The sequence below is a fragment of the Meles meles genome, chromosome 1 (assembly GCF_922984935.1).
Source record: "Meles meles chromosome 1, mMelMel3.1 paternal haplotype, whole genome shotgun sequence".
Classification (NCBI taxonomy): Eukaryota; Metazoa; Chordata; class Mammalia; order Carnivora; family Mustelidae; genus Meles; species Meles meles.
Genome location: NC_060066.1, coordinates 94,270,266 through 94,296,976, shown reverse-complemented (window position 1 = coordinate 94,296,976; position 26,711 = coordinate 94,270,266). Strand labels below are relative to the sequence as shown.

The 26,711-nt window shown below is 38.3% G+C and overlaps 1 protein-coding gene across 1 annotated transcript; it reads right to left on the bottom strand.

Annotated features, from left to right (window-relative positions):
* Positions 1 to 6,024: 6,024 nt before the first annotated feature.
* Positions 6,025 to 14,568, bottom strand: LOC123936245 (cytochrome P450 7A1). Its single transcript, XM_045996926.1, has 6 exons — positions 14,417 to 14,568; positions 12,290 to 12,530; positions 10,808 to 11,385; positions 8,981 to 9,111; positions 7,413 to 7,588; positions 6,025 to 6,610 (listed from the first exon to the last, which is right to left on the bottom strand). Exons 1-6 carry the CDS (start codon positions 14,494 to 14,496, stop codon positions 6,311 to 6,313), a joined length of 1,506 nt encoding a protein of 501 aa, XP_045852882.1. The 5' UTR covers positions 14,497 to 14,568; the 3' UTR covers positions 6,025 to 6,310.
* Positions 14,569 to 26,711: the final 12,143 nt, after the last annotated feature.

The following is a 26,711-nucleotide window of genomic DNA, read 5'->3' as shown; positions in this document are numbered from 1 at the left end:
TCCGTCTCCCATCCTCTGCTAAGACATCTGTTTGCAATTTAAAATATTCACATTTCAACATTTCCCCCTCTCTTTCCTTTTGCATTGCAAAATTATTCAAAACAGAATGACCCATGTGTTATTATGGATGAAATTAGCTTTTGTTTGTTTCTCTGAGAATTTAAATCCCACTTATAACATAGCTTTTTTCAATAAAATATGTTCAGAGTCCCGAATATTCTATTCACAGTGCATCTTTGGAACATATTATTTATGAATTGGGACTATCTAAATTGAGTTGAATTAAACCCTGTTGATTGAAAGAAGTCCTATGTTTCGATACTATTTCTTTGGCAACAAGCTTTAATTATTTATGCGACAAGCAGCCTGACCTAATTGTAATTGAGCAGAAATCTTAAGAGGTGGTGGGCATTACAACTGCATCCTCCAGCGCTAGAAAACTGTGAAATGAATGGGTTGATTCCTTGTGCCACAAGCAAAGGACTGATTATTATTTTTTAAGATTTGATTTATTTATTTGAGAAAGAGTGACAGCGAGAGTGATCACAGAGGGAGAGGGAGAAGCAGGCTCCCTGACAAGTGGAGAGCCCGATGTGGGGCTGGATCCCAGGACTCTGGGATCCTGACCTGAACCGAAGGCAGACCCTTAACCCATTGAGGCACCTTCAAAGGTCTGATTATAACCAAAAATCAGCCTAGACCCTCAGCAGGGTGAGAATTTCTGAAACTTCAACGCGTAACAAAATAGAGTATAAATGTAAGGCATACAAAACATTAACGCACACTAAACAGCAGCAGCCTGTGCTGCCTTTCCTATCTCTGCCACTGCTGACCAGGCCACCTCTCTGTCTCTGAGACCCAGGGGCAGACCGCCCCGCTGTGCACGGGGATGAGCTCCTCTCCACCTCCGCTTAGCAAATAGTGAACCCGCCTTATCACGCAATCTGGGCCTGAGCACAGGCCAGATGTGTTGTCAATTCTGTGTGTAACTCTTTCCCAATATTTTAATAGAGTGAGAAATCAATAGAGAAAAACAAAAAGGTCTGCTTAGCAAAGCAGCCAAACAAAGCATTTAGCTTGTGGAGTCTGGACTAAGAAAAACAGGGACACCACCCCCACCCCACAGGCAAAGCGCCTCCACCCACATTTACCTCAGTCATTCCCTTCGCCCCTGGCTTTAAACACTTGAGCTCCTACTATGTGCAAGACACCAGTTCAGACCTTAGGTAAGCTATAGAGGGGAAGAAGATATAGTCACCCTCCTGGGGAACTGGCATTCCCTGGAATCACTCCAAAGAAGTGATAAAGTAAAGGCACTAATGTCTGTATTTCTGAGAAACTGATTGCTGAGTCTGCCCGATTCTCCTGTGTTCATGCCAGAGCCTCCCCCTTTCCCCCCAGGACACATTCCCTCACTCCTCAGGGACAGCCCTGGACAGACGCACGTTACTTGGAGCACGGAATACATCAATACCTGGACCTTCTCCCCAACCATATTCTCACCAGTGTACTCTAAGTAAACTTCTGAAGAAAAATAGTTTCCTTACACATTTTCCCATGTGTTTAAACAAGCGATTTCTGTTTCCAGGGGAGTTTAAGTGAATTTCACTAATTTTCCCTCCAGAAAAGGAAAACAAGATTATATATAGATGTGGTGCTAGTGGGGAAGAGAATCAATCCTGTCTGGGACCGCCTCGTTCCCTCGTCCCCTTCTCCTCACCAAAGGTCCAGAGGAACCAGAGATCAAACACCAAATTGGGAACTTAGAAAGGAAAATAATTATAGGGGCACCTGAGTGGCTCAGTGGGTTCAGCATCTCCCTTCGGCTCGGGTCATGATCCCGGGGTCCTGGGATCAAGCCCCAAATCAGGTTCCTTCTCAGTGGGGAACCTGCTTCCCCCTCTCCCTCTGCTGCTTCTGCTTGTTCATGCTCTCTCTCTCCCTCAAATAAATAAATAAGATCTTGTTTTTTAAAGGAAAATAATTATAAATGAAAGGCCTAATTAAAATCACATTTGAAGTCAGCTTTCTTGGTAAAAGGCAAATGCGGCAAAGTGAACAATCGGTGGATCTGGATGAAAGTGGAGGGTGGTCTCTGTGCTCCTCTAACCTGTTTCTCGGTGCTTGAAATTTCGCAAAATAGCACGTCAGGGAGGGGATCATCTTTTCTCCTGTAAGCTCTCCCATCTCTCAGAAACTCACTTACACAAACTCACCATTCTTAAAACTGTCATTCTTTAATCCAGAGTTAATTGGTTCTAGAATTGCCAATTCTAGATGCCAAGGGACATCTATTTTCCAATTAACTTGACAGCAGATTGCTGGATAATCTGGTTCCTTAGCAAATGGGGTTGAGGATACCAGACATCGTATACTTTTTTCTTTTTTCTTTTTTTAAGACTTTCTTTATGTATTTCAGAGAGAAAAAGAGAGCGGGGGAGCAAGGGCAGTAGCACGCTCCTCACTGAACAGTGAGCCGAATGTGGGGCTCGATCCCAGGACCCTTGAATCATGACCTGAGCCAAAGGCAGACGCTTAACACACTGAGCCACCCAGGTGCCCCACTGTATACTTTTTTTCAAATCAAGGTGGGCATTTTATAAAAATATAGTAATGTTAATGTTTATGAATGTTTTAATTTTTTCTATTCTAATTTTAAATGATTTTCTATTCTATTTTTTTCCTATTTTTCTATTATGTATAGCTCTATAGATAAAGAAATGGACTTTGTGGAGTCTAGGGAACCTAATTCCTCTAGTTTGGAGACTGAGGTCCTTAATGTTCAATGTATACTGGTTAATTCAGTGACTACAGTATTTGCTGTACAAATAGGAGATTTCCAGACCCAAGCCTGCCCTATCCTTTGCTGTGCACCCTTTTTAACAAAATGGCTTTGCTTTCCCCGGATGCTAGTTCCTCACTAAAATGAGAGCTTGGAATAGAAGAACCTGAGTGGTCTGCGATGCTCTGTGAAACATCAGTGCTGTTTTCTTCGTGTCACTTTCTATGCCCAAGTCTCTGAATCGGGATAGGTCAAGGTGATGTGAGAAGGGCTGGTGGGTATGATATTGGCACTCAATTACCTAGTAATGAGATGATGGCTGAAGCCTTAATTCCAACCACCTCAAAAACATCTAACACTGATCCAGGAGGAACTGCCTGAGACTCCACAGTGAGCAAGTCTAAGCTATTGGCAGGGCAAAGGAACGCCTTCCAGTGTGGAGGACAGCATCCTTTAACATAGGAACATTGAGTGTGATTACACGTAGCTCCTTGCAGGCTCATAGTTGGAGTCTGCAAAGAGGGGTCCCCAGCATCCTAGCAGCCCTGACCCATTAAGAATGGCCAAGTGATGCTCCCAAACAGTGGAGGTTTTAGGGCAAAAATGACATCATGGATTTTGTTTACTGTGGCTTGCCCTCCATGACCTGAGTTTAAAAAGACAGCCTGTCACTTCGACGTGCCACCAAGTGAAAAAATGCTGGCTCTGGAGTAGGAAAAACTTGGATTCCAGTACGCTGCCACTTGCCAGCACTATAACCTTGGGGCAGTGACCTTAACCTTTCTGGAGTTCCCTCTCTCTCCTCTGTAATATAGGGATGATAGGAACAAGCACCCCACAAAACTCCTACGAAGATCCAAAGAAATTGCGCAAGGAAAGTGTTCAAGCTTGGACCTGGACCACAGTAACTCTTGGATACATTTAGCCTTTGACATATCTCTTTTAGGCTTTTCAACCTAATGCGTATTTGAAGCTTTACAAACACATGCTCTCTGTTGCAACTATTCAGCTCTGCAACTCCATTGCAAAAGTAGCCCCAGACATGAACACAAAATGCATTGGCTCTGCATCCCCATAAAACTTCACTTGTGGTTGGGGAAAATCTGAATTTCACCTAATTTTCATATGTCATGAATTTTTTTTTTTTTATTTTCTCGCAACCTCTTCTCTCTCTGCCTGCCTCTCTGCCTACGTGTGATCTCTCTCTCTCTCTGTCAAATAAATAAATAAATAATCAAAATTTTTTAAAAAGGGGGGGACGCCTGGGTGGCTCGGTGGGTTAAGCCTCTGCCTTTGGCTCTGCCTTTGGACCTCAGGGTCCTTGGATCGAACCCTGCATCAGGCTCTCTGCTAGGCAGGGAGCCTGCTTCCTCCTCTCTCTCTGCCTGCCTCTCTGCCTACTTGTGATCTCTGTCTCTCTTTGTCAAATAAATAAATAAATAATTTTGATTTTCTCACAACCCTTTAAAGATGTAAAAACCATTCTTAGATTTCAGTCCATCACAACCCTTTAAAGATGTAAAAACCATTCTTAGATTTCAGTCCATCAAAAAACAAAACAAAACAAAAAAACAGGTGGAGAGGCACCTCTGGCCCACAGTCGTGACCAATCACTGACCCCTGCTCTACAAGAAAAAAGATGCAGAAAGATGTATAGACCCATCCACTATACTATCAAATATATTAGGGAACTGCAATTAGAAATTTAGTTGAAAACAACTTGTTATAAGACAGAATTTTGTTCATCTTGCACCATATCTAAATAAGTTTACTTTTCTTAATATATAAAATAACCTACATAACCTATAGTAATAGTAAATAGCCAGATTAAAAGAATTTCAATGGCTTGTATGAAGTATGGAGGAAATGTTTGAGTGAATGACTATTTTGCTTTTTCTAAGAGTTGATTAATGAACAAAACTGTTGCAGCTTGTCACTGGGTGAATGTTTTAAACATTCTGATGATTTAAGTACTTAAAATTACACACATTCATACTTTTATTTCTGAAAAATGAATCATTTCAAAATTATCTAAATGTTACAATATTTTCTCAGTATTTGTATACAAGAGAAAAGGGAAATATAATTTACATATAAATACATATATAAGAGGCGCCTGGGTGGCTCAGTCAACAGTCGGACTCTTAGTTTCAGCTCATATTGTGATCTCAGGGTCATGAGATCGAGCCCCAGGTCCAGCTCTACTGGGTGTGGAGGCTGCTTGAGATTCTCTCTCTCCCTCCCCTTCTGCCCCTCCCCCACACCCCCATGCATGTGTGTGCTCTCTCTCTCAAAAGAATATATACATACAAAATTATCAATAAAAATGGCATAAATGATAACTCCAATGTTTAAAATATTTTACCAAAGGAATGTTGTAAACAGTAGTTAAACACTACTATCTAGCCTTCAGTTATTTTTCCTTCAACTACAAGTCATTTAAAGATAAAATGTATTTAAATAAAACACAATGTTTAACGAACTCTTTGTATGTTTTATATCCAAGGCTTTCAAATGGTCATTTTCATCTTAAAAGCTATCACAGGAGAGCTACATTCTCTTCATTGATGCATGGTTAGTAGTACCAGAAAAACTGCCTTCTCTGAAAAAATCTGTTTAGTATGGAATCTAATGAAAATATAGATAAGACAGCTGAAACCTGACACAGACATTAGAGTTTTCAGCAAAAATACATTAATGCATGAAGAGAAAATATTAAAACCGTCTTTAATATTTTCAGGACACCAAGGTCACCATTTTAAAAGCCCTAATACTGCCTATAGGGAAAGCTGAAAAATGTTTTCTTTTGATTAAAAAGCATGATAAAATCATTTAATATATATTTTGTAATATACCTCTACATTTGACTGTGATGGGGAGCATGTCAGGTGTGGGTTTGTTTGTACTAATAGCACATTCCCATGTGGTTAGATAGTTACGGACTTTGGGCTATGCCTTCTCACCCTTTTCCTTTAAAAGGGCTAATAATGTTCTAAACTTCTTGCCATCTTTAAAGAGACATGAAACCATCACAGGTGCTGGACAATAAACAGCTTATGTTCTAAAAAAGAAAAGAAAAAGATATTCTATATCTAGTCAAAAAATCATGTGGTTTCACTAAAACGTGAATTTGTACCTTTTTCACAATTATTGGGTTGTTTTATAAAAATAAAGCTGTTTCCTTAGGAAAAAAAAAGAATCTTTTGCCAATTGGAATATCTTCATTGTGGGGAAAAAAAAAAAGACATTTTCCTCTGAAAATAATTTCAGTGCCTGGCTAGATGAACATTCACTGACTTATTCAAATGAAAACATATCATTGTGCTTCTAGAAACAAGGTTTTTTCACTAGCACAGTCTGAGATAGCATCTGGAAACTGCCACCAAGATGCTTAGATTCAAAGGAAGCATCCATGGAACAGAGTTGGACCACGCTGACTCAGTGCCACCTTTGCCAAAGGCGACTGTCCATGACGGTGTTCTGCAGGCTGGTAACATCATCTCATGTCCTCTGCTTCCAACCATATGTTCACAAATGTTTGAATTTATATTTAAACTCAATATCATTTAATGGTGGTAAAACGCCCAAGCCTGCACGGGATTGGTCCAAAGGGGGACATTTAACCTGGCTGTCCACAAGCTCCAGTTCAAAATAGGAAAGCATCAGAATCAAAAACTGTTTGATTTCCTGGACAGCAAATATTCTTCCCGGACAAATTGTCGCTCCTGAACCAAAGGGCATGTAGTAATACTTTAACTTTATTCCGTTACTATAGAAGGTGGTCTTTGTCTTCCCATTTTCGTCAAGGTATCGATCATATTTAAAGGTCTGCAATAAAAATACAAAGAGAACACAACTATAAGCTAGTTTTAAAGGAATTTATCTGTTTCTTGACCTGGACGCTCCAAAGAATAATTTTCCTTTTTAATCCAATCTAATGGCAATTTAGCAAATTCCCCACTTCGACTCAGAAATTCATAACGGATAGGAGCTTAACAAAAACTGAGGGGGACACAAAAGGCTTTATTATACCTTCCATCCTGCCTGGGGGACTATTTCCTCCATTAAGGCAAAACAAGAAGGAAGAGTTCAGATTAGAAACTAGAAGAGACATATATTAGCCTCTAATTTCCTGGATTTGGGATCAGGCAGTTATTAAGGGAAAAGAAAGACAGCAGCTTTATTATCATGATCATACATAATCTAGCAGAGACGATGAGATGACATGTATCAGAAATTGTAAAGTTCAGGCCATCATCCAATTTTTCCAAAATTTATGAATATTGGACATAATTAAGAAGACAATGCCTACGGCTTCAGTGGTTAAAATCAATTCTGCAATAGTAAATGTCCTCATTATTTTAAAATGTATTTATTTATTAAAGAGAGGGAGAGAGAGAGTACGCCTTTGGTGGGGAAGTGCAGAGGGAGAGGGAGCGACATAATCTTAAGCAGACTCCCAACCAAGCACAGAGCCCAACATGTGGGGCTCCATCTCATGACCCATGAGATCATGATCTGAGTCCAAAGTGTAAGTGACTGAGCCACCCAGGTGCCCTGGTAAATTTCCTCTTTTTTCCATGTGGGTGAACATCACTTGGATATTGAATTTTGATGAACAGTCACTTACCAAAGGGTCTGGGTAGATTTCTGGATCGAAATGCATCAACTGCGGATAAAGAGCTATGATGTCATCTTTGCGGATGTTATAGGAACTGTCCTGGAGGTGCAAAGTGAAGTCCTCTTTAGCAGTCCGGATGTTCAGGGAGGCACTGGAAAGCCTCAGAGACTCCTTGATGATGCTATCTAAATATTTTTAAAGGACGAAACGAGGAGGAGGAGGAAAGGAAGAACAAATCAATTATTTAATGACCTCCTAATATGGAGTCTGAAATACTGCTAAGAGCTTATGACACAAGAACAAACTTGTGAACGAACTAGGGAAAGCTGGCCACATAAGTCTTCCCCATTTTTTTTTCTGTTGCCACTATGCCGTAATCAGTGATTCACTTGTGTCTGAAAGTCGTTTTTACCTGACAATCTGAGTTTATAGCAATCATTTCATAAAGATATAATCTTTTTGATCATCAATGACAACTAGACTTTTATAACTTATGGAAAAATAATCTTATGTCTACATGACACTGGACATCTAATACAATTGGAGAAATCAGTAAATCACTTTATGTGAATTATTCAAAGTTTATTACTTCTGAGATTTAATATACTGATATCATTTTCATACAGAAATATTTTTCCAGATGTTTAATGCCACTTCAGTTTAGTGTTTCCAAGACCCCATTTTCATGATTATGCCCCCTGATGGTGTATGATAATGCCCTACTGTCTGGTAAAGATGTAAAGGGACAAAAAGAACCACCCTGCAAATAACTAAAATAAGCAGATCCAATGAGAGGGTCTTGCCTGACCTTCCAGCCTCTCACATTTTAATGGTCATGTTTTAGGTGATCATCATAGGACCGTGTGTAAAATCATAACATGTTAGCCCTTTCTTTTGCAAAGGAGAAAAGCAAGTCCTCCCAAAATGAAGTGACATGTCTGGGGTCATCCATGGTGGGCAGAACCCAACGTAGAACCTATGCTTCTGGCCTCATGGTCCCTTCCACTAAGACCTGCTGCTTCTAACAACATGCACGGGGCTCTTTCCTAAAGCGAGAAGTCACAAAACAAAAAGAAAACTCTTTATCACTATAAAAATAGAGTACTTTTGTATTTCTGTAAAACACAGGCAAAAATAAGAAATGCAAAATAACCATCTATCTCACCACTCAACCCATGCAGCAAATCGTGGTGTCTTGATGGTACTTTTTCCTCCTTTATTTCATGAAAATGAGTAATATGCTCCCATTAATCATAACATCCGTGGTAAGGATAATAATAATAAAGAAGACAGAGTAGGGCAGGGCAGAGAAACAGTTGAGAAGGTAGGGTCAGGAAGCCCATATTAACACTGTATCTGGTTTCACCATTCCATCTCAGGTATGAACTTAACCTCTCTGTGTCAATTTTCTGATCTGTTCTATAGAAACTAGTCACCAGTCATAGGATTGTGGTGAGGATCAAACAGGACAACGCATAGAAAATACTTAGCTTAATGCCTATAGGTAAGTGCATAATAGATATTGACGATGACTATTTGTGGGACACAGTAAATGAAATGTAACATAGTAAGCATACCTAACACGGGCATGTCATTCAGTTGCACTTGATTCAAACAAATAGGACTGCCGTCAAAGCTGATTTTCTGGCCAGCGTTTTCTAGTGTTTTATTCACTTCTTCAGTAGCAGCTTTCATTGCTTCAGGGCTCCTGGCAAAAGTGGAGAAAAGAAGAGATGTACAGAAGACAAATGTTTTCTACACCAAAAGATCAGCAAAGGGATGGAAGTTTACCCCTTCTTTTAACTAGGTGGTCAAGATACCAGAGAAGGTGGGAAAGGGACATTCCCAATTACTTTTACTCTTTTATAACTGTGTCTAAGTCCTTGGATATTAGCAAGAACTGTTGCCTTAAAAGGTTTTGAAAAAAAAAAGGATTTTGCAACACAAAAGTAAAACTTTGGCCATATTTTATAAATAAATGATTCTAATAAGGATTAAATAGTCAAATTTGTCATATACATAGCAATTGAGAAGGAAAATTGCGTGTGAGATAATAATTATAAAGTATTAGCTTACTTGAAAATGGATATCAAAATTTACTCTTAAATTATTCCATGATTTCATGTAGAATGACAGCTTTTCCTTTCTTATATTGTTCTAGCACTTTCACTTGTAAAATGAATGTTAGTGCGTTTTAGTGCATGGACATTTACTGGATCCTTAGTGCCATGGGGGAGGATTTATATAACATGACCGCAGTAAATTTAATCTCAAAAATGTTGACTGATAGGCGTATGTGTGACTGTCATAAAAGGGCTACTGTTTAGAATATTATACTGATGTCGTAGCCTTACTGAAAATATATGAATTTATTCTGGATGGAGGTCTCTCAAGTAAAAACTTGGGAAGACATTTAACATTTGAGACAGATTAGTATTGGGTTTTTATATCTGATATTGTTTCTAATTTTTTTTTTTTTTTGAGAGAGAGAGAGCGAGAGAGCACATGCACGCATGCAAGAGTGGGAGAGTGGGGTCGTGGATGAATCTTGAGCAGGCTCCATGCTCAGGGCAGAGCCTGATGTGATCCCACAACCCTGAGATCATGACCTGGACAGAAATCTAGAGGTAGACGCTTAACCACGCAGGCGCCCCTAAATACTTGTTATATTAAAGACATAAAAACTATCAGCCGTCACTGGAAATTTGGCATTCCCAATGCTACAGAGTAGTAATTGTGTCTCCATGTGAGACTAACCATACAATTTAACCAAAATAATCCAATAAACCATTTGAACGTCAAATTTCCAAAAGACGAACACTTTGGAACACAATCATGCTATGTAAAGTAAATGTTGCATACAGAGTTTTTGTTGCATACATTTAAAAGGTAAAATCGAGCCAAAGCCCATCAATAATAATCAGTAGGATTGATCCATAGCTATCATAGTTGGTCAAAGAAACACTAAGACCGAATTAATGGGGTGGAAACAAACTGTTAATACACAGACAACTAAGGCATAGGCACTGCTCTCTCTGTGTCCATGAGCCAGAATCACTTGAATACATTTTTATGATTATGAAGACAGAATTCATCAATTTAAGTAGGCATGTCATGAGGAACAGCCTGGGGATTTCACGCCCAGGTGGCCCGAACTGACCCTACTCAGTGCATTCTTTCCCCCTGGAAAGGTCTCTGCTTTCACAAGATGTGTGTACCAGGCATGGTTGCTTATAGTTTTGTGAGGATTGGATGAACTGATACTTGTTAAACATTTATAAAGTAAATGTCACCTTCTTGATCGATAGCATGATAAAGTACCGTGACTCTTTTTTTTTAGTTAAAATAGTAGCTTTTCTACTTTCAATTAAAATAAAGAAATAAATGGATAAATTGCTAGTTACCTAATCATTTGAAATAAGCTCCAGAAAGTCGCCGGAATGGTGTTTGCTTGGGACGCCCAGAGGATAGCAAGGTGTGTCTTAGCCTTATCCATGTCGTCTAAGGTGGAAAGCATGTCATTCAGAAACCTGACCAGTTCTGAGATGCGGTCTCTCTTTCCAAGGTTCTCATGCCTCAAGCCCTCTGCCAGTTTTTCCCTAGCGTGATGTGCAGTCTTGAACACATGAATAGGGAGGCCTGCTACCAGAGCCGGAAAGATTTTGTCAAATTCCTTGAAGTGGTCAAGGTTATTCAGAATGAGTCCTTTTTGTGCATCTTGCCCTGTAAGATCTTTGCCAAAGAGAGTTAAATACCCAGCTTCAAACATCACTTGGTAGCAGAAGGAATACATCCCTTCTGTCACCCAGGCAGACATCTTTGATTTAGATACCAGTGGACGTCTCATGACAAGTTGGAGGTTCTCCATCATGGCTTCTGTGAGGGAATTCAAGCCATCGCCCTGCAGAGTTTTGATGAAAGTTTTATTTATATTATCAGTGGTATTTCCATCACTTGGGTCAATACTTCTGTGCCCAAATGCCTGATGACAAATGAAATGTGTGAAAAGAAGAGATTAAACTAGACGCAGTGCTAGAAAATGGCTGAAAAACAGATTAGATACTTTCATAATTCTCTACTTGTTAAAAACAGGGCAGGAGGGAAATTGGCTTTTGCACATACAATTTCATAGCACTTTCCAAATAAATGACCAAATCCTACCCTTCCTGGAAATTCCAGCTCTTCAGGGAAACGTCCCTCAACCATGTAAGTTGTCCATTTTTTATTTTTCTTATGCTACTGAATCTACTGGCATGTTAATTTGGTATTAATCTGTATTTGTCTTAATCATCAGTTCTCTTCTATATTTTTTGTAGATGTACTTAGAGCCGAAACTGTATCTAATATTTCCTTGCAGAGACTCACTAAATATTGGCTAGTTGCTTTCTCTCTCAAAGAGCCTCTCAGATTTTGCTAAGCGATGCCAAAATATCTGGTCAGTTCTTAACAAAATTAAACAATTATGTGGCAAAAGTGTGGTAAAACAATTGTTCAGTGATCACTTTCCACCACATGTGCTCTGGGAGTTATGTAGATAACTGACACGGAGATAACATGTCAGTTATATAGATAACTGACATGACTGACACGAAGGAGTTTGTACCTGTCTTACTGATACAGCGCCATCTGGCGCAGTAAAATATTTCATTTTTATTTCATTCCAGGTGATTAAGAAATGACAAATCTATACCTATGTTGACTTTTGAAATGATTATTACCAAGAGGTTCTGTCTAATTGATTCATTGTATTTCTAAGAATCTCCATGGAAGGGTAACTCTGTTCAGTATCCCTATTTTTAAGTCTAAGAACTTCAAAAGGCTAAATAGACTGACATACTAAAAAATAGAAAACAAGCAGAATGCTGTATAAATGGGAAGCTGGTTACCTTTGCAGAAGTAGTGAAGTGAAACTTTTTCCAATCCAAGTATTTTCCATGGCACAACACCTTCTGGTATGACAAGGGATTTGTGATGAAGTGAACATAGTTTCCCATCAATCTGCAGGTGAAAACGTGACCGTGTTTCCTTTGATTTGCCCTCAGGAACTCAAGAGGATTGGCACCAAATTTCAGAGCACATCCCAGGTATGGAATCAACCCATTCTCCAGAGGTGGTTCACCCATTTGTCTATAAGACACAAACACATGATAAGTATGGGAAATTACGCATTGTTTTTTTTTTTTTATTTACCCCTGATTTAAACTTTTACTACTGACTTCAAACTTCAAAACTCTACAGTTATAGGTAGTTCTCTTGTTGATGGGACCTTGCTCTTCTACTAAAATATGGGTTATATTAACCTAGTAACACGATATGTTGGTAAAAATGATTGCTAGATCCATCCATCCATGCATTCCACAAACACTTATTGGATGTCCACAGTGTGATAGTCACTTTTTCCAGTGATGAGGTTAAAGGATCAACAAGACCAACAAAATTCTGCCTCTCAGTACAGATAAAGCTACATTCCAGTGTTCATATTTTTCCTAAACATCATTTGCCTGAGTCTCTCAAAATTTTTTATTTGATTGTTTTCTTTAAAGATATATAATACTGAATTGCCGAGAAGATGGCAAAATCGAAGTTTTCAAAATATTCACACTTTAAAGATAATATTATTCTATGATGATTCTTGAAGATAAGAAGAATCTCATTTGAGAAATTAGTTTATTTTAAAATGAAATTAGGTAAGATAAATATTGACAGGATCACCAACTGTGATTCAACACTCTTTCATGCTATTTGTGGTCTCTTTTTTATTGAAGTATAGTTGACACACAGTCTTTCATGCTATTTTAAGTGTTTTTATTAAATAATATTAATTTTCCATCATAAACTCATATCTCTCTTGACAGAACTACTTAGCATAAAATAATGATGTTCATTTTATGAGTTCAAAGATAAGTAAGGTTAACTAAAACTAGAAATTATCAGGCCTGAATTAAAATACCTTAAAGCACACATATGCAAACACACACACACACACACACACACACCCCGACTTATAAACAAGAGATAACACATAGCAATCTATATAGCTGAAGATAGGGGCGCCTGGGTGGCTCAGTGGGTTAAAGCCTCTGCCTTCGGCTCAGGTCATGATCCCAGCATCCTGGGATCGAGCCCCGCATCGGGCTCTCTGCTCCGTGGGGAGTCTGCTTCCCTTCCTCTCTCTCTGGCTGCCTCTCTGCCTACCTGTGATCTCTGTCTGTCAAATAAATGAATAAAATCTAAAAAAAAAAAATACATAGCTAAAGATATGCTGTGGGTAATTTTATCTTTTGGAGATTGACATAACAGAATACTGACATAACCCTCCCCAAATACTCTTTGAGCCAATCAGAAGGTAAATAAATATGACTATGTATGTGACCCTATTTGTATTTCTTGCCTTCTTGAACCAATTATAAATAAATGACACATAACTAGAAGTGATGTTACCTAAATTTACCAGTTGCCCAATTTACCATAGTTGATTATCATTAATGAGAAGAAGGTAATACAATCACCAATGCAGGTTCTGTGCTCTTGTCCAAACCTAGACTGAGTCTATCCAGGGCACAAGAACTAGCTAAGAAGAGAACATTCATTTAGTCAGAGCAGCTGTTTAATCCTCATGCTAGGAAGAAACTTTTTCCAATGCAGATCCCCCTTACCACTTGTATCCTTACTAATCCAGACTTCTTCTTTATATCCACCCAGAAACATACACAGAGAATAAAATTTTCTTATAAAACTTCTCTCACGTTTAACAAGTCTGTACATTTTTGCATGACCATGGGTATGTCAATACTAGAAGGGAAACATTGTCATTCAATCCTTTGTTAGATGTAATAAGACACCACTTCAAATTTATAAATCATATTTTAAATTTAAAGTTCTTTTGGTTAAAAAAGGGAAGAAAATGCTAGTGAGCATAAGTGCAGAAGACCTAATTTATTATGTAACAATGAAGGTAAAAGAACATTAAATGAACGAACTAAAATGCGGCTCAAAGATAAAACTTTCCTTACCTTCTCCTCATTCCAAGAATAAGCCATAAACAACAGCACATTGCTACAACAATCCCCCAGATCAAAGATATGGTCATCATTTTGTAAATCTAATGCAAAACTTCTGAGGAGGAGAGTCTGTGATTAGAAAGGTAAGGATGTCACTGAACAGAGACTCCAGCTAGACTTTTATATAAGGTAAGATCCTACATTTGAGTGACCAAAGCAAACAATTAACCATTTGTTCATCCTATCAGAAAAAAAAAAATAACTGGCCTTGAACTAAGTCCACAGGTATCAGAAGAGGTTCCAAAACAATCAGAGACCTGCAATACTTGATAAGTTGAAGGTCTCTCAAACAGATGCTGACTTAACATTCAGACCTGGTAACAACAGCTAATTTTGCAAGTTTAGTTTCATGCTTATGAAAAGGACAAAACATAAAATGTTCAAGGTGAACATATCAAATAGCAATGTAAAATACAATAATCTGAAGAAAAATAAGTACATGTTATTGTCAAGCTAGTGGTTGGATCTTGTTACCTTTTGAAGAAGAAATCAATTTAAATGATTAACAAGAGATATGGCGGTCAAGTTCAAAGGAAAGAGAACTGGGTGAAAAGTTTCTGCTGCTTCATGTTTCAGAGCTTTTACAAAATCATAGATATTTTACTATATATAGTAACACATTACTTACCTAACATTCTTAAGAAAGTATCCCCCATAAATTCATCTTCCAATTAAACAGTTTATATTAAGCATCACAATTTTATCAACCATTTTTGCTAATTGAAAATGTTTATTAATTTTTCTAATTGTTAAAGTAACACAATGTCATTTCAAATCATTTAGGACAAAGTGAAACGTATCTTGTTAGAAAGTAAAAGTCAATTTATAATTAACCTCCCCTACTACTCTTCACTCAGAAGCAACAACTGTTAACTATATGGTATGTATCCTTCTGAATTTAATTTCAGTGTACTCATATACATTACTTGAGCATCTATTCTGTACCAAGAAATCTTCAAGAGTATTCTGGTTAGAGGTGTTAACAAAATGGACAGATTTCCTACTATAATGGAGACTTCATTTTAATAGAGAGATATTAAAATGTAAGTGCTATGAATAAAACAAAATGTGGTGTACAGAGTACTGGGAATGAGAGCAACTGTAGATATGGTATTCAGGGAAGAGCTCCCTGAGGAGGCGACATTTAAAATCTGAATGACAAGAAATGATTAATCAAGTGAAAATCAGAAGGAAGAGAATTCTGGGGAGAGGGAACACCACATGCAAAGGTCCTGAGTCAAGCATGAGCTTAGTGTGTCTAAGAACCAGAATGAAAGTAAGATAGATCAGAGCAGAGGCACTAAGGGGAAACTTGGTTAAGGTATAAAGACAAGAAGTAGTTCAGATACAGTGATGCTTTAGAGTTAGGAGAGACAGATTTTGGAAGGCAACAGGTCAAAATACAAGCTTTAGTCTGTAGATTGCTGTGTGTTGTCAAGTTGACATGGAACATAAAAGAGTCTGAAGCTGGCAAGAAAAACCAGGTTGGAAATAGAAATCTCAAACTTCAGTTTTTGGATGGTATTTAAAGCCAAAAGACCTTGTAAGGTCACCAAGCGAGAAAATAAAGCCCAGGAAAAGACTAGAGCCCAACACCAGGCCACAAAGCACTCCAATTATTGAGGTCAGTCAGAGAGCAGGAAAAGAGGAGATAGGTAAGGAAGAACCAGGAAGAAACCCAAGAAAATATGGTGTCATAAGAAGCAAGAGGAGAATGCACTTGAAGTGGAGGATGAACTGCTTCACATGCTACTTTGAGGTCAAGAAAGATAACAAAGAAACCTTGGATTTGACAACATGGATATAGTTGGTGAGTCTCACATAAACACATAGAGATGGGTTATACTGGATACTTTTTTTTTGTTTTATAGCATTAAAAAATAAATGCCACATTATGGACATTTCCTGTGTGTGAGAGAGAGATTTTTTTTTAAAGATGTTATTTATTTATTTGACAGACAGAGATCACAAGTAGGCAGAGAGGCAGGTAGAGAGACAGGGGGAAGCAGGCTTGCTGCTGAGCAGAAAGCCTGATGCGGGGTTCAATCCCAGGACCCTGGGAACATGACCTGAGCTGAAGGCAGAGGCTTTAACCCTCTGAGCCACCCAGGCGCCTGAGAGAGATTCTTTATGTATGTATATGTCTCTTCACTTTTAATGTGTGTATAATCTCCCATTGACTAAATCAGTTAACTGATTCCCTACTGATGGACATTTGGTTTGTTCCTAGATTTGGGCCATAGAATTCATAGAATAATCTTATGGGGTTTTTTTGCCTCCTTAAGCAGAGACCACAAATCTTTTTGTGTTTTGTGATTTATGATAATTATTAATATCATTGTATGGCAATACATAGATTTCTCAATCAACGGGGTTTTTTAGGGTTTTGTGCGCATTATATATATTTAGAATGATGTGCTTTTTTTGAATTACTGTTTTTCTCTATGACTCTGCAGGCTAAATTTTACATGCAGGATATCACAGTTAGAGAAAGCACCAAACTAATATCTGAACAATTTAACCCTTTAGAGCCACCTCTCAAACAAACAAATGAAAACAAACAAAACACCTAAAGGAAAGGGGACATGGGATCTCTAAATATCATCTTGCAGCTTCCTGTGAATCCATAATTATGTCAAAATTAAAGGTTTTCAAATGGTGCAAGAGAAATACGTTTGTAACCCTGGGAAAACTTCCTTAGGTTTTGTCTCAGAACCCTACAGACTTCTTTCAAATACAGCCTGGTTAGTATTTATCTCTATTTTCCTTACCCTGATCTATCCCTTTAACGTCTTCACTTACTATTCCTCTTCTATACAACAAAAGCCCAAAAACTCACACACAGTTTCCCTCAGCTGGCTGAGGGAAAGCAATGGCTTGAATATCAATATTCCTATTTTTTTCTTGCAATATCTGGTTTATGTGTTCCTTCTGAGGATGTCACTTCTTACTGCTGTCACATGTCCACATAGGGATCCATTACACCCCTCATATGCTTTTAATCTGATAAGTGGGATTGTGGATAGATGCTTGTTACAGTTGTCAAAAGTATTAGTAGACTTCGTGGAAATACGTAAAAGATTTCCTGGTGAGACAAGGGTGTAAATCTTCATGCATGGATTTTAGGACATCTCAGGGTGCTCAGAGAGTATCAGGTGTTAAATAAATGCTAGCTGAGGTAGAAGGTCCTTTTCTCGCTTGTTTATTCTACACTACGTGTTAAAAAATGCGAAATTTGTTTTCGCTTGCTCCCCTTTTCTCTGTCTCTCCACAATCACACACTCACACACACACACACACTCATACACACCCATACACATCCACACTCACACTGAGCACCTACTCCTTGTGTCAGGCACTGCAGCGATACTGGGGACACAGTGGTAAATGAGACAGCCATGAACCCTGACCCTGTGGGGCTTCCACTGCAGTGGGGGAAAGAGTAAGTACCCCGATCCACAAAGAAGGATGTTCTCCTTGCCAGAAGGCCCAGCAGGATAATTGAGTTTTAACTAAATGCTCTAATCCTCCCATTGCCTGTCAATTTCCTCTTTTAGAGAGTAGCGTAGAGTACAGGCTCACTGATGTGCAGGAAAGCCTTGTTCTGAGCCTCAGAGAATAGAGGGACTGAGTCCAAGACCCCATCACCACGAACAGATGTATACAAAACAAGGACACTCAAACTAGACAAGCAGAAAGTAATAAAGAACAACTAGAACTACCAGCTTCTGTGGACTGATGACACATTTAAGTGCAGTAAACATCATTTACATAGAACTTACACATAAGTATGATTGCTTTAAATAAAATGAGCTGTGAATGTGGCCAGTTGAGTCCAATAAGTTGTTTTCCAGAATTTATAAGTCAGACAAGATTGCTTGAATTAATGCGATGCTTTGCATTTTTTCAAGAGCATTGCTGTTCCCATGGACTAAGAATGCACATCAGGTTCCTAATTCAGGGCAAGTCAGTGGGAGAAAAAAATGGAATGAGATGGTGAAATTTTGTTATGATTAATTCAGAGTTTTTACAATAAGCATTTAGGAAACATATCTATTCACATTTGACCCACATCATCTATTCTTTTTAGAAAATAAAATCCCAATTATGTTATGGCAAATATAGAGTGTCTGATTCTCAAATACAGTTTTGAATCTTAAACATATGGTGTTGAGGTTGCAAATGCCTAATACATACACATGTGTCCATTGAACAAATACAATTTCACAAGACTAGAGAATAAGAAGGTGTTAAGTCCTGTCTTAGAGATTCACGATATTTTCACATTAGTTTTGAAGTTTTTACTTTCTAAAAGCTTCTGACATATACTTTCCTACTTGAATAATCAGCTCAGTTGGGCATGGCATGTATTTTAACTATTTTGAAGATGAGAAAAGGGTCAGCTGGGCTCCTGAATTCTCCCTCTCCCTCTGCCTCTCCCCTCCACCTTTCTCCTGTGCTCACTCTCTCTTTCTCAAATAAATGAATGGATCTTTAAAAAAATAAAAATACTGGGGCACCTGGGTGGCTCAGTGGGTTAAATCCTCTGCTTTCAGCTCAGGTCATGATCTCAGGGTCCTAGGATTGAGCCCCGCATCAGGCTCTCTGCTCGGCAGGGAACCCGCTCTTCCCCCACCCCCTGCCCGCCTACCTCTCTGCCTACTTGTGATCTCTGTCTGTCAAATAAATAAATAAAATCTTTTAAAAATATATTAAAAATAAAGATGAGGAAAGGGGTGTCTGGGTAGCTCAGTCGGTTAAGCATCTGACTCCTGATTTCAGCTCACATCATGATCTCAGAGTCATGAGATTGAACCCTGTGTTGGGCTTTGTGCTCAGTGGAGACTCTGCTTGAGATTCTCTCTCTCTGCCCTTCTCCCCAAGGGAACATGTTCACATGTGCTTGCTCTCTCTCTTTCTCTCTAAAATAAATAAATAAATCATAAAAAAAAGAAGATGGAGGCAGGGGGAGGACCTGGGTGGTTCAGTCATTAAGCATCTGCTTTCAGCTCAGGTCATGATCCCAGGGTCAAGCCTCTCATCGGGCTCCCTTGCTCAACCAGGAGCCTACTTATCCCCCTGCCTGCTTCTCCCTCTGCTTATGCTCTCTCTCTCTCTGTCAAATAAATAAATAAAATATTTTTTAAAAAAGAAGATGGGGAAGTAGAGGGGGTGAGGGTTTAGTGGCAAATGGTGCATAGCTTGAAATAGTTCAAATATTGGAGTGGAAGCTGGAATTAAATCTAGGTTTGCATTCTGACTCTGCCACTGATTAAGTATATACCTTTGAACAAGGTACTCTCCTCTCTAAGTCTTTGCTTTCTTATCTGTAAAATAGCGATGGTTATAGTGCATGACTCATAATATAGATATCAAGGTGAAATAAGGCAATGTACATATAATGTTTAGCCCAGGGCTTGACACAATCTGAGCTCCAAAATGTTTTTTGTAATTATTAAGTGGCAAATCTAGGACAACCCAGATTCTTCTGAATTGAAGCTCAGCATTCCTTCCCTACAGCTCAGAACCTCAGAAGAAGTTCATTGCAACCAGAGCATGCCTGAGTACACATTTAGGAAAGGGTAAGCATGCCACCTACCCATTCAGATGTAAAATTAATTTATCAAACATGTTTCAAACACTCAGTATGTAGAAGATGCTATTAGGTAATGAGGGAGAGATGAACAGATCATTTACAAAATATTATTTCATGCATTCATTCATAGTAACTTAGCACCTACTTTGTGCAAGGCCCTAGTTAAGTACTGAAGATACAGAGGTAGAGAAGACAGGAGCTGAGACTTTTTCCACTTTTTTCCCCACTTTTTACTTGTTATGAATAGTACTACTATGAACATTCATATTCAAGTTTTTGTTTGAACTTATGTTTGAAATTTCCTGTATATATAGCTAAGATTGAATTTGCTCGGTCATATGGTAGCTCCATATTTAACTTTTTCAACTACCAAACTGGTTTGCAAAATGGCTGCACCATTTTACATTCCCAACAGGAACGTCTGAGAATTCCAATTTTTCCATGTCCTGGTCAGCACTTACTATTAGTCTGTCCTTTTGTAAGTACAGCCATCCTATTGGCTGTGAGGAATACCTCATTATGGTTTTGATTTGCATTTCCTTAGTAACGAGTGATGTTGAACATCTTTTTATGTGATTATTGGCCTTTAGAAATCTTTCTTGGAGAATTCAAATCCTTTGTTCATATTTGTTTTGGATATTTTGGATGTCTTACATTTCCATATGAATTTTAGAATCAGGTTGTAAACTCCTGCCCCCCCCCCCCCAAAAAAAGTGTAGCTGGGATTTGGATAGGGATTGCATTCACTCTGTAGATCAATTTAGAGAGTATAATCATCTTAACAATATTAAATCTTTTGGTCCATGAACACAGGATGTCTTCCCATTTACTTAGGTCCTTAATTTCTTTTGATGATGTTTTATAGTTTAGTATACAAATCTCATACGTTTTTGTTGTTAAATTTATTCTTGTTATTTTATTCTTATTGGTGCTGTTGCACAAGAGGTTGTTTCTTGATTTCATTTACAGATTATTCATTGCTAGTGTATAGAAATAAAGTAATTTGAGGATGTTGATTTTGCATTCTGTAACTTTGCTGAGATTATTAGCTTTAAGAAATTTTTTTATGGATTTTTTTGGATGTTCAATATAGAATATCATGTCTTCTAAAAATAGAGGTAGTTTTCTTTTCACATATGTCTGTCTCATTTCTTTTTCTTGCCCAAGTACCTTGCATACAATTTCCTATACAGCATTGAATAAAAGTAGCAAGAGCAGATGTCTTTATTCTTATTCTTTATCTTTGAGGAAAAGCTTTTAGCCTTTCACCATTAAGTATGATATTAGGTATGGTTTTCCATAGATACTTTTTATTGTATTGAAACAGTGTCTTATTTCTAGGGTTTTTAAAATGATTTTATTATGAAAGTGTGTTAGACTTTTGTTAAATACTTTTTCTGCGTCTATTGAGACAATCATGTCATTTTATTCTTATTGCATTAATATTTTATATTTCATTGATTAATTTTCATATTGAACCATCCTTGCATTCCTAGGATAAATCACATTTGTTAATGGTGTATATGCTTTCTTACATGTTGCTGTATTCAGTTTGCTAGTATTTTGTTAAGGACTTTGGTGTCTATATATTTAAAGAATGCTGGTCTTTAGCCGATGTTGGGCTAAATTCAGACAATACTAGATTCTAGGATGAATTCAGTATTGGGAAAATGACCCCTCCTCTTCTAATTTTTGGAGAATTTGTGAAAAGTTTCTATTATTTCTTCTTTAAATGTTTGGTAGAATTTACCAGTGAAGATGTTTGGTTTTGGAATTTTCGTTGTAGAAATTCACAAAATTTTTAATGTTAGTCTTTTTCTTGTTGTGGATCTATTTAGATTTTTTATTCCTTCTTGAGTTACCTTTGATAATCTGTGTTTTTCTGAAATGCATCCATTTCATCTGGGTTTTCAAATTTGTTTGTATATAATTGCTCTTACTTAACATGCTCTTATCTCTTTCCTCCTTTTTATTTCTGTAATATTGGTAGTAATACCCCCTGTGTATTCTTCATTTTAGTAATTTGAGTATCCCCTTTTTTGTCAATTTCATTAATCTTTTCAAAGAATTGACCTTTGGTTTTGTTGATTGTGTCTATTATTTTTCCATTCTCTATTGATGTATTTCTGCTCTGATTTTTATTATTTCCTTCCTGTTGCTTGCTTTATGTTTATATTGCTTTTACCTTTCTGTGTTCTTAAGGTGGATGTTTAGGTTATTAATTTGAGATTCCCCCCCCCCTTTTTTTGAAAGATTTTATTTATTTATTTATTTGACAGATCTCGAGTAGGCAGAGAGGCTGGCAGAGAGAGAGGAGGAAACAGGCTCTCTGCTGAGCAGACAGCCCGATGCGGGTCTGGATCCCAGGACCCTGAAACCATGACCTGAGCCGAAAGCAGAGGCTTTAACCCACTAAGCCACCCAGGCGCCCTGAGATCTTCCTTTTTTAAAAAATAGGAAGTTAAAAGTTTCTAAGCACTACTTTTAGTGTGTTAATTTTTGGCATTTTTTTTAAAAGATTTTATTTTTTTATTTATGACAGAGAGAGATCACAAGTAGGCAGAGAGGCAGGCAGAGAGAGTGAGAGGGAAGCAGGCTTCCTGCCAAGCAGAGATCCCGACGCGGGACTCGATCCCAGGACCCTGAGATCATGACCCGCATTTGACAGACAGAGATCACAAGTAGGCAGGGAGAGAGAGAGGAGGAAAGAGGCTCCCTGCTAAGCAGAGAGCCCCATGCAGGGCTTGATCCCAGGACCCTGGGATTATGACCTGAGCCAAAGGCAGAGGCTTTAAACCACTGAGCCATCCAGGCATCCCTTGGCATATGGTTTTTTAATTTCATTCATCTCAAAGTATTTTCTGCTTTCCTTTGTGTTTTTTTCTTTGATCCATTGGTTATTTAGAAGTGTATTATTTAATTTGTACACATTTGCGAAGTCCCCAACTTTCTTCAGTTATGTTATTGAATTCTAATTTAATTCCATCATGATTAGAGAATATATGTTGCATGACATCAATCTTTTAAATTTATTAAGACTTATTTTATGGGCTGACCTGTATCTGTCTAGACAATGTTCCACATGTATTTAAGGTTTTGTCTGCTGTTGTTGTGTGGGTGTTCTTTATACATCTATTGACTCTAGTTTGTCTATAATGTTGTTCGTGTCTTCTAGTTCCCTTTTGGCCTCTTATCTATTTATCATTGGAAGTTAAGTACTGAAGCCTCTACTACTGCTGAATTGCCTATTTCTCCCTTAAATTCTATCAGTTTCACTTCGTGTATTTTACAACCCTATTTTTAGGTGCATAGAGATTTATAATTATTATAATTTCTTGATTTTGACCCCTTTATCATTCTAGACTGTCTCTAGCAATACTTTTCTCTTACATTTCCTTGATTTTTCTCCTATTAATGTGCATTTTTAGAAAATATTAAACGTGTTCCAACTATTGCACAAACCAGAAAGTAATATGAAAATAATTTAAACATTGGTTGTTTAAGAGTTCATTATTTTTTTTCTCTAGCGTACAAATACATTTGTGCTAGAGATCTGGCTCAGTGTCATGTTTAAAGAAGTTAATGCTCATATCGCTCTCTAGTGGACAACCATGTACACAGACACTTCCTCTGCAGTGAGAGAAACCTGAAGAAGCACCCATAACTCTCACTGATGGAACCACGGACTAGCGTCCTGGAGAGTACTATATAAATCCAACCCATAGAAACAGAGCCAGTCTCCCACCCCACATTTTGAAGCCAACAAAACCTGGACTTGAGGAAGCCTCCATTTTGTTGTTAAAACCAAGGCCCTGGGATTTACAAAAGAAAACAATAAGACCACAAAGGGGCAATGTTACCGAAGCAAGGTGAGTTCAGTTTTTTGGTGAGTCACAGAAACCATACCAGGTGAGCTGTCACACAAAGGAAAAGTTATTTGCAACAAGTAAGGATATCTCAGGGAATAACTTCAAAGGTGTGACTCTCCAATCGAGGGTAAATGGGTTTCTTTTGTTCAGGTTTAGGATAAATATTTATTTTTGTTTAACTAATTAATTTTTTTGAAAGAGAGAGCACATACAAGTCTGTGTGTGCAAGGGCCGGGGTGGGGGAGCAGAGGCAACAGGAGAGAGAATCCTAAGCAGTTTCCATGCTCAGCATGAGCCCAATATGGAACTTGATCCCGTGATCCCGAGTTCATGACCTGAGCTGAAACCAAGAATCAGAGGCTTAACCAGCTGAGCCACCCAGGGGCCCCTAGGTTGCATATTTAGATAGAGAAGTCTTGTCATCATATGTAGAGGTAAGAAGAAGTCATGCATGTGCCTTCAAGGAAATATGCCTGTATATACATATTATGCAAATGAGGCCTGGTGCTCCTCCTTGGGTAGAGATTTTAGTATTTTCATGAGGTAAAGGTAATTGTTGGTCATTCCAAAGGTCACTCCAGGGCCTCTCTGTGGGGGCACAAGTCAGGGATTTAGCTCAAACTGGTCTGGGTGGTCTGGGCTGGCTGGAGGTCTTGTCAGGGCAGTTGCTATCACCTGAGGGGTGGTGTTAGAGATAAGCTGGAAAGAAGAGCTTAAGAAAAAGCATGGGACAAAGGTTACTGAGTACAAGCAAGTGGGCAGTAAAGGTCAGGTCTTGGGGTCTAGCTGGTGACAGCAGGACCCTGGAGAAGCTCGAAACCCAGGGATCCTAGGATAAATCCACTTGAGTTTTCCTGTTTTCAAGCATGCGGACAAAGAAGAGAAACCCAGCAGTGGGTCAGGTAGCCAGTCACAACTTCCGGTTGACTCATACTGACCAAATGGGTGTTTTGCCAGGCTATGGTACTGGATCTATATATATAATGCTTTTCCTCCTGATTTTTTTTTTTAAGATTTTATTTACTTATTTGACAAAGAGAGAGAAAGATCACAAGTAGGCAGAGCAGCAGGCAAAGAGAGAGGGGGAAGCAGACTCCCCACTGAGGAGAGAGCCCAATATAGGGCTTTACTGAGGACCCTGAGATCATGACCTGAGCCAAAGGCAGAGGCTTAACCCACGGAGCCACCCAGGCGTCCCCCTCCCCTGATTGTTTTTAAGATTTCTTTAACTTTTCTCTGAAACAAATAACACATTATATGTTAATTAAAAAAAAAAAAATAGAGGTCGCCTGGATGACTCAGTTGGTTTAGCCGCCACCTTCAGTTCAGGTCATGATCCCAGAGTCCCAGGATGGAGTCCTGCATCAGGCTCCCAGCTCCATGGGGAGTCTGCTTCTCCCTCTGACCTTCTCCCCTCTCATGCTCTCTCACTCTTTCTCTCTCAAATAAATAAAGAAAATCTTTTAAAAATATAAAAATAAAAAAAGAAATTAAAAAACTATTTCTTTAACTTTGCTTCTTAGGAGTTTGACAATGATGTTCTTAAGGTTTTTTTGGTTTGTTTGTTTGTTCATTTGTTTGTTTTTTCTTTAACAAATTGTGGCTTATATTCTTTCAGACTTTGGAAAATTTTCGACCATTGTCTCTTCAAATATTCTTTTACCTCTCTTTCATTCTTTTCTCCTGGGACTCCAATTACATGTGTGTTAGTTCATTAACCCAAAGTTGTTCCCTTCCTCTCCTCCTCCTTTTACTGCTTCTCCTTCTTCTTCCTCTTTGTGTTTCAGTTGTATGATTTCAGCTGACTTATTTTTCAACTACACTGATTCTTTCTTCTGCAGTTTCTAAGCTGTTAATAAGCTTATTGAAGAAATTCTTCATCTCTGATCTCATGGGGTTCTTTTTTTAAATTTCTAACATTTCCATTTGACTGTCTTAAATTTTTTGTCTTTCTAATATAATAACCATCTGTTAATGCCCATTGTCTATTTGTTCCATTAGATATTTTAACATTTTAATCATAATTCTTTTGGATTCCCTGTCAATTCCAACATCTTGATCATCTCTGAGTCTGGATCTGTTGAATTCTTTATTCCTTGAAGATGGATTGATTTTTCTTATTTTTGTAGAAGCTACTGTGATGAGATTTAAATTCATCTATGTTAGCTAATAGGAAATAAAAACTCACCATAAGAGATGGGAGACTCTGTACTGGGAACTCTGATCCAATTGGATATTTTGGGTCAAGAGCTGAGTCTGATAGAATACATTGACTGAGGCAGAAAGGGCCTCTGCAACCAGGCCTCCACATAAGGCAGCCAGGCTTTGGCAAAAATAACTAAGTGTGTGAATATAAAAAATGTTAAAACCATGAAATAAAATATTAAGTCTAAGATACCTTGCACCCTGCACAGGGATTCAGACAAGTAGCAGCATCATAGTGGGGATCCATCTGGCTCTATGGAACAAAGTTTGTTTGCTTGTTTGTTTTTTAACCAATAGATTTCAATTTTTCTTCTTTTTCTTTTAATATTTTATTTATTTGACAGAGAGAAATCACAGCTAGGCAGAGAGGCGGGCAGAGAGAGAGGAGGAAGCAGGCTCCCTGCGGAGCAGAGAACCCGATGCGGGGCTTGATTCCAGAACCCTGGGCTCATGACCTGAGCTGAAGGCAGAGGCTTTAACCCACTGAGCCACCCAGGCGCCCCTAGATTTCAATTTTTAAGACAGGTTCAGGTTTACCAAAAAAATGCACAGAAAGTAAAGAGTTCACCTATATGCC